Source organism: Dipteris shenzhenensis, chromosome 12, assembly GCF_047967505.1.
Source record: "Dipteris shenzhenensis isolate YYH24624 ecotype China chromosome 12, Dip_SZ_1.0, whole genome shotgun sequence".
Lineage (NCBI taxonomy): Eukaryota > Viridiplantae > Streptophyta > Polypodiopsida > Gleicheniales > Dipteridaceae > Dipteris > Dipteris shenzhenensis.
The window spans coordinates 40,952,485-40,967,193 of NC_141607.1; the positions used below are offsets into that span (position 1 = coordinate 40,952,485).

Here is a 14,709-nt window from a genome sequence, read left to right on the forward strand (position 1 = left end):
ATTGGAAGCTAGCCACTTGGCCTCTTCATGTTCGACCTCGTATTGTACAATCAATTTTGGTTGCCTACATTCAGTCCTCCTTGCCTTTGATGAATTTTTGATAAGAAAGATATTCTTCTTCATGTCCATTCTTATGGAGACTTTTTGGCACTCTAACCATGGCCATAAGAGTATCAGATTACTCTCTATGGAGCACCTCCATTGACCAAAGATGCAAGGTAGTTTGAATATATTAAATATTCACATTGATATTTTGGCACATAAGGTGAAGACGATGATGGAATTTCTGCAATGAGATCAGTCTTGGGCTGCTGTGATGTCACCTACTTTCACAGTTATCCATACATGCTTTTGGGCAATGGCATCCCACTCTAAGGGATTTCATCTTGGGATATAGTGATGGCAAGTTAAAGGATGCCCTTTTGCTTCTCAAATGTTTACAGCTTGGAAAGAAATTCTATCTCAAAATCAAATGGCATGATCATGAACTCTCTTGATGGGAATTCCTTGTGTGATGAAAGCCTGCATTGGTCAAAGGTGTTTGATCATCCCTTGGCTTGCTGAGACAGCAGAAAGAGCAGAAGGTACAGGTGAAGAAACCAGCAGGTGGGAGATGAAATGCGACTGCAAGGTGGCAGAACTAGCAGAGAAAAGGGAGATATCAGGAGGGTGAGAGGGAGCAAGAGCGAGAGGAGAGAGAACGTGGAAGCAGCAGGTTGAGGCACTAGTGCGGGAGCTACCAAGGAGGCTAGAGTTGGGGAGGAGTGCAGCTTTCATAAAATGAAATTTTGACATCGGTTTGCATCAAGAGTTTTGGGCGAAATCGGAAGTACAGTAACCTCCATTCCATTCTCCTTTTCATCTCCTTGCTTGTTGCTCAAGCTTCTCCTCTCCTCTACCTCCTCAGCCTCCCACTTTTGCCTTCATCCTCGCTGCTCACATCCAATGGCAATGACCTAGGACTTCGCCCATTGGTCGAGTCTCTTCCCTCCATTCTCATTGGTTCTCCACCTATCTCCCTCAACCATTCTGCTGCTCAATCTCTTAAGGACTTTGGATATCTGCACTCAAGACTCTTTGGTGTATCATAACTCCTACATGTGCACCTCCTGATGGCTCTGGGCCAGGTGAGATCATGTCGGTTGGCAACAACTTGTCCTCCTCCATATGCACCGCTCTAGACATGAGGCAATAAAAACAAGGTGCTTCCAAGAGAGGTTGACAATAAATGGCCTACCCACCTTCCATAAAGGATGTCCTGGTAGCTTCTACTGTTGGAATCCAGGGTGTACCACCCTATCTCAAATGGTACCAAAGTTCTGGTTTCCTGGGGATTCTAGAGGGATCAACATTAGGAAACACCTACAGCTAGGCTTGCTTGTGGGAGTGATGGAGTGTGCCCAAAAAACCCTCCTATTTGAAGGGGTGGAGGGGCTGGAATCCCGCTGCCCCAAACAAGCCAACTCAGGCTGAGCCAACCAGGTCCACACCGAACCAGCAGTCTTCTGACCCCGATCTGCTGCTGCCGACCCCGATCTGCTGCCAGGGCTATGAATAGACCCTGGCACTGCTACGCTGCTCTGCTGCAATGCTGCCACGCATATGCTGCTGTGTGGTGCTGCTCTCCAGTCAGGGCTGACCTGCGCACTGTTCCTGAGGTTGTACCAGCCTGATTGCATGTTGCGATTTTTCTCTCCACTACACTCCTTACATGATCTGTTTGTTGAAGTCTCAGACCAATTATTTTGTTCATTCCATATTACATTCTCATATAACATGAAACTTTTTCTCAAATTTATAAAAACACAGAAAATAATGGATGAGTAGCATTGTAAGGCATGCTCAACAAATGGCCCTAATGTACCTATAAGCGACAGGATCAAATGGATGAAAGATATTTAGCATTTGCTTGCAGGCTGGCATCTCCTCATCAATCGCATCATCTTGCCAGTAATCTTTCCCCATCCCTGACTTCACAGCAATGACAAGTTTCACAAAGCCACATAAATTACTGATTAAGGAGTAATGATGCAAGTCAAATCAGAAAATTATAGATGTACGGTAGAGACAATCACCAATGACAATCATGCCCTTATTTACATACATAATACACTGATTATTAAAAAAACTCACTCAAGCAAAGTTTCTTAAGTTAGAAGAATACAATATCCCTTTCTATTTATTGTTTTGATTGAAAATTTAGCTTTCCTGCTCTAAGTTCGTTCTTTCTTTCGACATCATCATTTCAAAAGTAGTGGAGAGCTTGTGAAGATCTACAAAAATATGTGGCCTACATGATTCACTGAGTTGTTAGGGAACCCTCCAAGAGTTTGCTATGCTCGTTCTTGAGTCGTTTCTTTTAAAGAAAGGAAGAAGATGAACCCCTTACCGTTTCCAAGTCTCACATTCCGTAATGCTAAAAATACTCCAAGTGGTGACCCAACCGCAAAAAAAGTATCGACCTACAAATTCAGAAAACATCTATACTTAGTAGATTATCCAACTAGGAATGGCGACATTCAGAGTAAGCACGGTTGTAGTATGAACCTGGAAATTACACCCAATAAGTACATTAGTGACACTAAACCAAACTCAATATAGTTCCTTGCTAGATTGGGGGTGCAGTACCTCAAAGGCAAGTTTTGTATACTCAATATGGGGTGTGTACCGCTTCCTTGAGTTGGATCTAACCTTTGAACAACCATTTCGACTGTCTAACTGGGCTGTCAAGGGCAATGTTGATGAGCTTGATGAATCTATGGCTTCAGGAGCATCCAAAACGTTTCTCTCTACAGCTATATTACATAAAGACTCTTCTTCAAGCTCAATAGGCATCTGTCTGCTGTCTGGACTGTCAGATGAACTATTATTTTCATAGATAGATGCCGATGTACTGAAGTCTCCTTGTGAACCGTGTTGAAATATAGCTCTCTCATCACCAGTATTGAGGTAACCCTTTTCCACTTCATGGCTTTCTACCTCACGCGGGCTAGCATAATGGCCCTCTTCCAATGCCATCAGCTTTGCTTTTAATTTTGCAACCTGGGTCATCCAGCAAGGATTTTGTTGAAAAAAACAAAAGCTTCTAGATGTAGAAATAAATTATGACATTCAAATCCACTTGTGTCTTATTAAGATAAAGAACAACAAATTCTACCAAAGACAACTCTGCCAGCTAGGATTATCAAAAGCCAAGACGCACACTTGCTAAACACAAATTTCTATATGCCTAAGAGTGTAGTAAGTCTGCCCAATCCAAATCATAACTGCAGGGTAGCCATAAACAGGGTATCCCAAGAACATTAGGAAAAAGTACATAAAGAAAGCATGCTATCTGAGCAAACAAATCACACAGTTAGGCCCACTGCAAAAAGGAGGACTTGTAGAATAAGCACTACATCTTAAAAGGTACAGAGACAGACAGATCGGATTAAAAAACTATACAAAAGAAAGGATGAACAGTGTCCAATATGAACTGAAAGGGATCATAACATGTACCATGAGGACCTGTTAAAATTGTAAAACCTCAGTAGCATTAGGCTGTGCATTAGTCCATGTACATTGTCAGCAGTCATCAGGTAATTCTACAAATAAAGCCTTTCGCAAATGACAGTTAAGAACTTGGACACTACAAGAACAATGATAGGACTGTTTAACCATGTACATCCGAAGGAATGGAGCATATGTGAATATTAAATGGGTACTGATTCCACTTCAAAATCATGCATGCACATAGAATAGCAGTTTAAATCAGAAAGGAAGGACACGATGACTTTTAAAAGGAATACAAATCACAATATCAGCTGATGTGTGCATGTAAATTTTCCTTGCTCGATTTCATTCAAACAAGTTACTTATATGAAAAATGTGAAATATCTTATATCTCAATAATATTCCTTCTACTTGCCTGAATCAATATTCTCGTCTTTAAGACATACACAGAAAGAATAACGAAAAGTCTTGTAAGATGCTCTCAGGTAAATTGGCCTTGTAAAGTATTTTGATAGAATACGAGCTCCAATTACACCTTTTCCCCTTGCTGTCCCTCACCATTTCCCTCACACAAATCTTCTCTGCACCTCCTTTGCCTCTCCCTCCCTCTGTTCCCTTGTGGGCTGCTGCAGTAGACCACCTACTGCCCTCCTAGCTACTGCTGCCTCTCCCTCTCCTCCACACATGAATAGACCATGGCAAGTCCATGTTCATGGGATCCTTGGTCTTCCTCCTCCATCCCCATTGTGACGTAAAGTACCGGGTAATGAAAGTACATACAGTTCTTAGTTTCCTGCTTCTTTTCACTCACCTCTCATCTCCTAAATGACACAAACAATGGGCACAAACTCCTCTTGCATAGAGCTCAGCTTGGCAAACACGGAAAAAGATATCTCTAAGCCACCTTGCACACCCACACACCGACATCCTTACACCTCACATGCAAAACTATTGTTGACAAGAGGGACAAACTACAACATTTATGCAAGAGAAACAACAATACATCTTTTTTTCTTTCTTTTCTCATATAACGATATATATGTTTTCATTCTAAGTCAAACTATAGTCTAACATGGGAAGAAGGAAAGGCTCAAGGAAGGTCATGATTTCAGCCAGTCGGTCTACACCAAAGACAAGGGTAATGTGTTGTTGAAAGAAGAGCCTACCACTTAAATTTTAATTAGGAGATGAACTAAGATGTATTGAGAAGTGGCCGATTTGGTTGGATATTCTAACATTGGAAGAAGGAAAGGATCAGGAGGACTATGATTTCATGTAGTCCATCCACGCCAAAGACAAGGACAATGGCTTGTTGGAAGAAGATCTTGAGACTTAATATGACATGAAATGAGATGACTACCCATTTCTATGACAATTTTTATCCTGTTTGAGTGAAATGGACATAATCTTTTAACCACTCCTCAGTTTCCTATGAAACCTATATCATCTTCAAGACTGGTCTAACATTTTCAAAGTGACTTCCTTATTAGAAGTTATAGGACCATGCATCTGGCCAGAGATTTCATGACAGTTTTGAGCTTCCTTATGAGTTACTGGCATAAGTTTCAAATGTTTCATTGAAATCGGCCTATCAGCCAAAGATGCCCTTTACTTATAATCCTTGATCTACAAACTGAAGACGTTGGTGGATGCACCTTAAAGAGAGCTTCGTGCTGATTTAACTTTCACTGAAATCGCACAGCCAAGCAGAAAGTTAAAAGCCTTATACCGACAGGGGGTCAAACAGTCTGAAAACTGCCCGCTTCATAAAGCATCTCTTGATGAGCAAGAGAGTGATCACATTCAACATAATCCTATGGAAGCAAAAGGTTCCTAGGTTGCTTCAAGTTCTTGCTTTAGTGCACTTCTTGCTGCTTTAGGGCTTTTGTAAGTGGCTTTAAGGCTTCTTCAAACTGCAAGCAATGGTTCCATACTCTAAAGTTTCCATTTCATATTTGTTCTTGGTAAGTTGTATTCCTATGAAATGTGTTTCCCGTAAGACTACCCAAATAGTTGTAATAGCTCACATTGATTTAGGTATTCTCTCCAGAAACAGTCTTGCATAAAATTTTTTGGCAGAGACTCTGGAAATCCCACCGGAATAGAAAAATCACTCTCTTCTTTTGGCTTTCTATTCATGGTGGGATAGCAGTAAACCATTGGAGGTCCAAGTTCGGAGCTGACCCTTCTTGCCCTCGCTGCCTTTCTGCTTTGGAGACAATATAGCACTAGCTTTGGAATTGCAGTCAGGCGAGAATCATATGGAAGGGGATTGCAAGACTTTTCAGCACTTTTGTTCGCCTACCTTTCTATATGACCTGGGAATCAGTGGCTTGGCTTACTCTTTCAGGGCCCCAGGTATTTTTTGAGAGACTTGATTCCTCTTAGGCTCTTCACATCCGACGACACCTTGTGGAGTCGTGCTCTCTAGAGGATGTTCCGGCCACTCTTTTCAGGGCTGCTCACTCCTCGGTCGACTCTCCATGGGAGATCCTAGCTAGCATTGCAACATGGCACATTTGGAGAGCCAGATGCACTGAGGCTTTGGAGGGTTCTCAGGTTCACCCTTCTCAGATCTTGGCCAGTACTTGGACAGATACGATACACACTCTGATGGCCATTTGGGCGACCATGCAGGGATCATCTCGAGCATCCTCCTCCAGGAGAGTTACTTTTCTCAGAGATTGGAGAGACTCTCCCTTCTTTGCTGAGACTTCTACAGGGTTGAGATGGCATTTTCAGCCTCAGCCTTGGTTTCTTTCTACCTCATTCCTCTGAGGTGGTTTTTATTACATGCTTAGCATGGTGTATTTCTGCACAGAGCTTGCTCTAGCGGGTTTCTTTCTTACTTAATAGAAGTCTCTTTTTTGAAAAAAAAGAAGAAACAGTCTTCATCAACAATCCAAATCCCATAGAGATTGCCTAGAAGAGAGGAAGAACCCCTCATAATGTCTTGGAAAATCAATGCACCATGCATACATCAGGCAACCGAGTGGAAAACACTTTGAGGTTTCTAGAAGAGGAAAGTCAAACGAGGAGAGAAAGAAGAGATGGGAACCTCAAGAGAGACTATCACCTACTGGTCTCTACTCTAAAACATGAAAGCTGACTCTAAATCTGCAAATAGCATGTCTCTTGTACATAAAAATATTGTCCTTGAGATCCTGTTGCTCATTGTATGTTGACATGCGGTTGGTCTCTTTCTTGTAAAACTCCATTTTCCCCTTACATCCTCTCCACAAAGTGCCACCACTTGATGCACAAAGTTCCTTATGGCCACTTTCTTCTCACGTCAATCTTGATTTGAGATATCCCACCTTTCCGATCCCTAATGTGTCTCTTTGAACCGTCCTTTTTCTCTTGTGACTTCATTGCTTCGTAATAAATTCTATTGCTATCCATTTTTTTCAGTCTGACCGTATAAGAGATAAAGAGATTATCACATGGCTGATAAGAGTGAGTCAAAAGATAGGAAATTCAAGCCATCACACAAATTCACGGCCATTATTAAAATGAGAATCGCCAGGACAGACTGTAAAGAAGATATTCGATTTCTGCCACCCATTTTTAACCCTCAGTCCATACCTCAGCTCTTAGAACATCTATCTCTTCCTCATTTGCTTCTTTTCCACGACAGGTTAAAGTAGCATCTTGAGCAACAACAGAATCAATAGTGTCTTTGGCTACCAAATGTTCATCAATGCAGTCTGCTTGGCTGCTATGACCATCCGTTTTCTGTGAACTTTTGTTGATTTGGTTGATTAAGGAGACTGAATCTGGATTCTTTTGATGACAAAGAATATCATATGAAAGAACACTCCCCAAAGAGTGACCATATAAAGAAACCTGCAATAAAAGAACACAATATCAGCAAATCTAAGAGCATGACCAACCAGATGTAAAAGTAACATTGCACACAGTGCAACATCAGTAAACTTATAAATTACAAAAGTTTTATGAATATCATGTTCAACTATTATAATGATATAACTACACCTATAGAGCTTGAAGCCTCTCCACTCGAGCTCAATTGCATGGGCTGTCATACATGCCTGCTGGGCCGACCAAAATATAAAAGAGAAAAAGCTTAGTCTCGGAATCGTGAAAGTGAGAGTGCGAGCACTATCCCTCAAGCCTAGCACTAAGACCACCATAGTTACCAGAGAATGTTGTTACGCCTTCTAAAACATCTGGAACGACATTCCCTTCCGGAAGGTACTTTGAACACCTAGAACGTTTCTCGGCCCTGAAAATCCTGGAAACGTCATTTTTCCCACCCGTCGACTGTATCCCTGGTCTAATGAACACAAAGGGAAGATCCCCAAGCCACATCTGTGCATCGACACGCTCACAAGTCTTTCGTGTCTCTCCCTCTAGGCCCCGTCTATGACCTCTGTCTGGAGACTGTTGGTTCATGGTATCGGACTGAAAAAACTCGGTGCTTTGGGTGGAGTCCAGCTGAGTCTGCCAAAATGATCCGTGGACTGCATCATAGACCCTGCAAGCGTTTGGCAAGGCATACTCTTGGTCCAATTTGGAAAAACTTGCGAAAAACCCACAAACCCTCCTCAATCATACCTTGGAGTATAGGGATGTGATATTGAGTCACTGATCCGTGTTATCTCGAATTGCATGGTCAGTGTGGAACCATGTCTATCCATTAGTTCTAAGTCCCTAGAGCTCTACAAACTGCCTAATCTATGTATCGAGCATTGAGGCATAAGTCTTGTAACTTGGCATGCCGAATCATAATGGTCTTGTAGTTTTCTGGGCTCATGGGATCCCATGCCTTGTGGATGGGATTGATGGTGTTGTCCAACCATGGCGAAAACCGGTGCAAACATATGCAATGTATTCATGACATAGCCCCTCATGATCTTTGTCTCGGCCATTATGTAGCTTCAGAGAGCTGCATGTCTGACGTCATTGGTGGTAAATAATGCACATGAGGTGGGATGGGGTAATTGTGAGAGATTAGGTGGCGTCTATTAGGGAATGTCGTAAATCGTGTGCTTGCAGGGGTGCCGAAGTTTGGTGCTGGTGGGAGGAAGGGGGGCTCGTCACTCGAGAAACTTCCTCCAAAATTCCTTGGAGTTTGTTGCTAAACAGAATTTTTGGTAACTCCTCATGTTGGCGAGCGAATGCTTGGTTCTTCAGATGGACCAAACGGCAAGTATCATGCATCCTCTCCATCTCAAAGCTAATGCTTAGTCTTAAATCTGAGGTGACGATGTAATGTCTTATCCTCATCATCGTAACCAACTATTGTTGCAAGGGACTGAACCAAGAGGCGCAATGCATGAAAGGCATACTCTACTCTTTGATCTAGCAATGTCTACTAAAGAGCCCTTACTGCAACAAGGCGCTTATGAATCCAAGCATCGATAGGCCGTTTTTGCTCTCCCTCTACGGGCTGTCAACAACCGGTGAAGACCAAGTTTCTGTTTGAGAATCTATTGCCTTCTAGTACTAGTGACCGAATGAGAGAAATCACTCATATTAGAGAGGGCTGCTACCACATGTGAAGGGGATGACACTCCCCTCTACATATGAGAAACCCAAATCTGAAAAACGGCCTCAGTGAGGTCCTCTGCATATAAGGCATCTGAAATCTTGAGATCGATAGAGCCACCTCTCGTATGAGGCTCGGAAACCATCAACACCACTGGAAAGTGGTCTGAAGTAGACACCCCAGAGTAATGCATATCGAACCACCTCTATCCAAAGCCCAATCGCCAACATAGAATGTATCAATGTGTGCAGGGCATGTGAAGTCTCCTGTTCAACCATGAGAACTGGAGAGAATGTGACAGAGTGTGAAATGCATAATCTAACCAAACATCTATGCCAATGAACTGGAACAAAATGGCATCCCAGCTGCTCTCTCCAAGGAATGGGTACCTCCTTCTCTACCCCCCTTCTTGTCAGAAGGCAACTCCATCATGTTGAAGTCACCTCCTATGACCCATGAATCTACAATGGGGACCCAAGAAAGAAGTTCCTTCAACAAAAGGACACGGTCCCCTCGATTATTAGGGCCATAAAGGTTGGGAAAACCAACCTTATGTCCCCCAATAAAAAGAATGGTCCACTGAGCTCTGGAGGGAATAATGATACCGACCATAACCGCGAGAAAAAAATCTGAAACAGAAATGCATGTCCCACCAAGAGTACCCAAGGCAAGTGACCGGAAAGCAATCTACACGACTTAGCACAATCTCTTGGATTCCACCTTGTGCTCCTAAATGAAAAGAATGTTAATGAAGCCCCCTGTAACATCTGCATGGAGCTGAGTACGAATAAGTTGCCTACCGCAGCAATGAGGTATACCTGTAGTTCCAACTAAGAATCCTCATCAATGGGAGGAAGTAGCATGGAATGCCTTAACCAACCTAGTGGCGAAAACAAACCCGTCAATGGGAGAAGACACCTTGCTCAAAGAGTAAGGGAGAGAACCAAGCCGAGGAAAACCTAAGGGTAAAAGAACCTATCCACCTAAAGAGGAAGCCAACTTGGGATCGAAAGGAATACCAACCACTACCTCGCCAAAGGTGGAAGGAACGAATTCCTCATCAGGAAAGTCCGCTAGATCTACCACGGCCAGAAATGAATTCTTGAAGTAAAATGCATGCAGTCAAAATTGGAGAGACAATGGGTGCAACCGCTTCCCCTTTGTCTAGGAGGAAAGAAGCCAAGACCACCAGCCTCTCGTCATGGTACTTCTTCAACGAGGACAGGACAGTCAGCACGTCCTTTGCCGAGATCATGCAGCACCATGCCAAGGTCTTGAAGCAACCCCTTCTTCTCTCGCACTTCTGTCTACACCTGACAGAGGTAAGGGGGTTATTGGTTCCACTCACAGGGCTGCTTCGCACTCCTGCGCTAGAGGTACCTCGTAAGAATTCATTTTCAATTCGGGTAGACTTGGCTAAGTTTGAGACAGAGGAGGAGTTTGTAACCTCTACGCTCGGGAGCACATCTTTCAAACATCGATAGATAGAGTTCCCCCTTCAGCAGGTGTGGGTGTGCTATCCCCAGTTGACTTCCCTCCTCTTGATAGAAGGAACTTCTCACAGGAGAGGGCTTTCTCCACTACCAGGTCGGGTAGGATCTTCCATCCGGCCTCTTCCTCTCGCAGATGAGGATTGTCAGTTGGAACGTTCAGGGCCTCGGGGGTGTACCTCACCGCCGCCGTAGGCAACTGATTCATAACCAACTTCATCCAGGTGTTACTGGGGGACCCATTGATATTCTTATGATCGAGGAACACAAATTGGATGTCAGGGATTGTACCAAGTGGGATAAGCTCCTCTCAGGCCGCCATACTTTTTTGTCACCCGCCTTGGGCACCAAGGGAAGTACTTGCATCTTTGTTTCCTCTTCTATACTTCCCTTAGTGATTGGACACGGGATCATAGTCCCTTCTAGAGCTCAGTGGATTATACATTTGATTGGTGGGCATAAGGTTGGTCTTTTCAACCTTTATGCACGCAATTCTAGAGGGAATCGTGTTCTTCTTTGGAAGGAACTGCTCACTTTGTCACATATTGCAGAGGCTTGGATTATAGGGGGCGATGGCGATTTCAACATGGTTGAAATGCCCTCAAACAAAAGGAGTGGTAGGGATGCTTGGCACGATGATGCTTTTCACATTCAACCACTTTCTTATTTTCGTGGTCGAGCAGGATATTGCAGGATTGACAGATTTTATGTGGATGATTGGGCTCTTGACAGAGGTGATACTATTAGCATTGCAACTTGGGTGTCTACTTCGGATCATTTTCCAGTGATTCTGATGGTTTCACTACACCAACACATCAAAGGCAAAACATCATAGAAGAAAAGGCTGCCACAGCCCAAAAATAAAGCTGAAAATTGAAATGCATCACGCCTCACAACCGATGAGGCTCAAGCCTCGAGCTGCAGCCTGCATCCTCATCCTCATTCTCTTGTTCATCCTCATCCTTATCATCATCTGCATCAGTGCCATCCTCCTCCTCCTCATCCTCCTCCTCCTTAAGACCATCCTTGAGGCCAACCACAGCTAAAGTCGGCCACCAGTATACGGAGGACAAATTAGCAACGTACGGATTAGAATAGTGCAAAAAAATGTGTTTCTACCACGCCCAAAATAACAACAACAACAACAAAAACCCACCCTACCAACCCCAAAAAAAATTAAAATAAAAAACTCGTACGTCAAGCTGTACGGACGGCCGTATGGATGGAGTAAGAAAAAACCATCAACTATGACTGTCTCACTTGATGCACCCTTCACGTTCAGGACTGCTCTCTCTGCCCTTCACAAGGGCAAGTGTCCAGGTTCAAATGGACTTACCTCTTTATTTTTTAATACTTTTTGGGATCAGATTGGCGATCACATTACTTCAGCCCTGCAGGGTGTTGGGGACTTGGGTGAGATGCCAGACTCACTTACGGAGTGCCTCATTCATTTGATTCCAAAAGGGGGTTGTAGGAACTTAGTGTCTCAGTGGAGATCGATTACTTTGCTAGGTACTTTGTATAAAATCTTAGCAAAAGCTATTAGCCTTCGTTTGCAGCCCTTTCTTCCAGATCTTATCCATGATACACAGACGGGCTTTGTACATGACAGAAGCATCTTTGACAACATCGGCTTCTGATTGGGCCATGCATAATGGCCACACGCTGGCCATTCTACTCTTGGACTTTGAGAAAGCTTATGACAGGGTAGACTCGGGGTTTCTGGAGGGCACACTTACTCGCTTTGGTTTCTTAGATGCATGGATCAGAGAGGTGTCAGCACTCTACAGATCAGCCCACAACCAGGTTCTTACTGGTGGAGTCACGGGGGATAGGGTTGAAATTATCAAATCAGTCCACCACGAATGTCCTTTAGCCCCCTTTCTATTCTTATTTGTGGCTGAAGCTATGAGCTCTTACATTAGAGCTCAAGCAGATATTGTAGGGCTCAGGCTTCCTTTGAGGCAGGAGGATGAGCTCTTAGACAGTGAGTTGGCAGATGATACTGCTGTTTTTTTGGATGCCACTCCACAGACACTGGCTTCATTCAAGACAACGTTGGATTTGTTTTGCATTGCGGCAAGTGCACACATTAATTGGAACAAATCCAATGGCTTTTGGATCAGTGATGAGGACACTCCAGACTGGGGGAATGACATGGGGTTCACTTGGATTTAGAGGGGTGTTTCCATCAGAGATCTGGGATGCCAGGTTGGGGTGGGCATCTCTCCAGCACAGCAGTTTGCTCCCATGTTGTGGAGAGTATTAGGAGGTCTCATCTTTTGGAGTTCTACCAAACTTGACCTTGCATCCAGAGTTGTGGTTGTGAACCAGGTATTATTGGCTACTGCCTGATTTATTTGCACTTATTGGTGCAGGTCTAGAGGTTGTATCACTCAGCTCATGAGACCTATTAGGAACTTCCTATGGAGCAGTTTAGATGGCACCTCACATGTTGTAGCCAGGGTGGCTTGGGAGTGGCTTGGAGACCCTCATTCTCCCCACAGGAGAAGGAGGTCTCAATATTATTGACCCGAATGTGCAGTGTATGGCCTTGCTTTGCAAGTTCGTAGTACGTGGATTGATGCCTCAACAAGAGCCTTGGAAAGATTTCTTCTCACACAGCATTCAATCTTGTACTCCACCTCATGGAGGAGACTGGATGGATAGCATCAGATGGATCTTTACTTCAGCCCATTTCAAATCTCCCCCTTCCCCTCTCATGGCTACTATTCTGAAAGCTTGGGGCAGCTTCAGAAACACTCTTCGTAGAGTTCCACCCACCTCCCGTGAAGAAATTCACAGGCAGCCAGTCATGTGGAATGACTCGATATTGGATGACCATGGCGGGTCACTTGGAGTGTCACACTATATGCATTGGTATAGATGGGAGAGGGGACCTACTTCTAAAATAGGCACCTGACAGGCCTTTAGGAGACTTCCAGAGGATCAGATACTTTTAGCAATTGGCCACCTCAGAGGGAGTGCAGTCAGGGTACAGCAGATAGAGGCAACCATTCCGACGCAGTGGATTGACACAGATGACATGCCGATCACAAAGTCCATTTGGTGGGGAGCATTCTCAAGGACGGGCATTCTGTTACAGTTTATTGCCCTGCAGGATGCACATGAGGATACCCTAGTCTTTGACGTTCAATCGAGACACAGACTTACCAGATCTTCTGATGATTCTTTTGGAGATTGTGTTTCATCCTATCAGGATTGCACGTTTCATGGAGTGGGGCAAGGACTCACAGTGGTATCTTGACCCCAATCCTCTTCTCCTCGCGTTGGGGTCTTGGAGACTCTGGTTATATGGTGGTTCTCGTATTAGGTTCGTGCAATGAGACCTAGGGGAGTGGGAATGGGCACCGAGAGAAGAGCATCCCCTTCTTTTGTTATACAGTTAGAAATGCCTGAAGATTTCAGCTCAACAGTAGAGGTTGGAGGCTCTCCAAAGCCCCTCATTGGGATAGTTTTCACATTTTCGCAGTTGTGCGGAAAAACTTTTGGCGTAGGCTCTGCAAATCCCTCAGGAATAGAAAGATCACTCTTATCTTTTGGCTTTCTATTCATGGAGGGATTGTAGTGAACCTGTGGAGATCTTCTGATGATTCTTTTGGAGATTGTGTTTCATCCTGTCAAGATTGCACGTTTCATGGAGTGGGGCAAGGACTCACAGTGGTATCTTGACCCCAATCCTCTTCTCCTCGCGTTGGGGTCTTGGAGACTCTGGTTATATGGTGGTTCTCGTATTAGGTTCGTGCAATGAGACCTAGGGGAGTGGGAATGGGCACCGAGAGAAGAGCATCCCCTTCTTTTGTTATACAGTTAGAAATGCCTGAAGATTTCAGCTCAACAGTAGAGGTTGGAGGCTCTCCAAAGCCCCTCATTGGGATAGTTTTCACATTTTCGCAGTTGTGCGGAAAAACTTTTGGCGTAGGCTCTGCAAATCCCTCAGGAATAGAAAGATCACTCTTATCTTTTGGCTTTCTATTCATGGAGGGATTGTAGTGAACCTGTGGAGATCCAGGTTCGGGGCTGACCCTGCTTGTCCTCATTGCCACATTGCAGTTGAGTCAGTATAGCATTGCCTTCAGGAGTGCAGACAAGCGAGGACGATCTGGAAAGGTGTTGCTAGGATTTTCAGTATCTTTCATACAACACCTTTCTATATGACATGGGGTTCAGTAGCATGGTTATCTCATATTGACC

At 44.0% G+C, this 14,709-nt stretch overlaps 1 protein-coding gene across 1 annotated transcript in view; it reads right to left on the minus strand.

Moving 5' to 3' along the window:
* SGR2 (shoot gravitropism 2 (SGR2)) overlaps positions 1–14,709 on the minus strand; it is a 121,937-nt gene that overhangs the window by 20,797 nt on the left and 86,431 nt on the right. The window contains exons 11-14 of the mRNA XM_087382684.1: positions 7,078–7,338; positions 2,629–3,042; positions 2,390–2,462; positions 1,865–1,967 (exon numbers count right to left, since the gene is read on the minus strand). Of these exons, the coding sequence (XP_087238810.1) occupies positions 1,865–1,967; positions 2,390–2,462; positions 2,629–3,042; positions 7,078–7,338 (851 nt within the window). The remainder of the gene's footprint in view (positions 1–1,864; positions 1,968–2,389; positions 2,463–2,628; positions 3,043–7,077; positions 7,339–14,709) is intronic.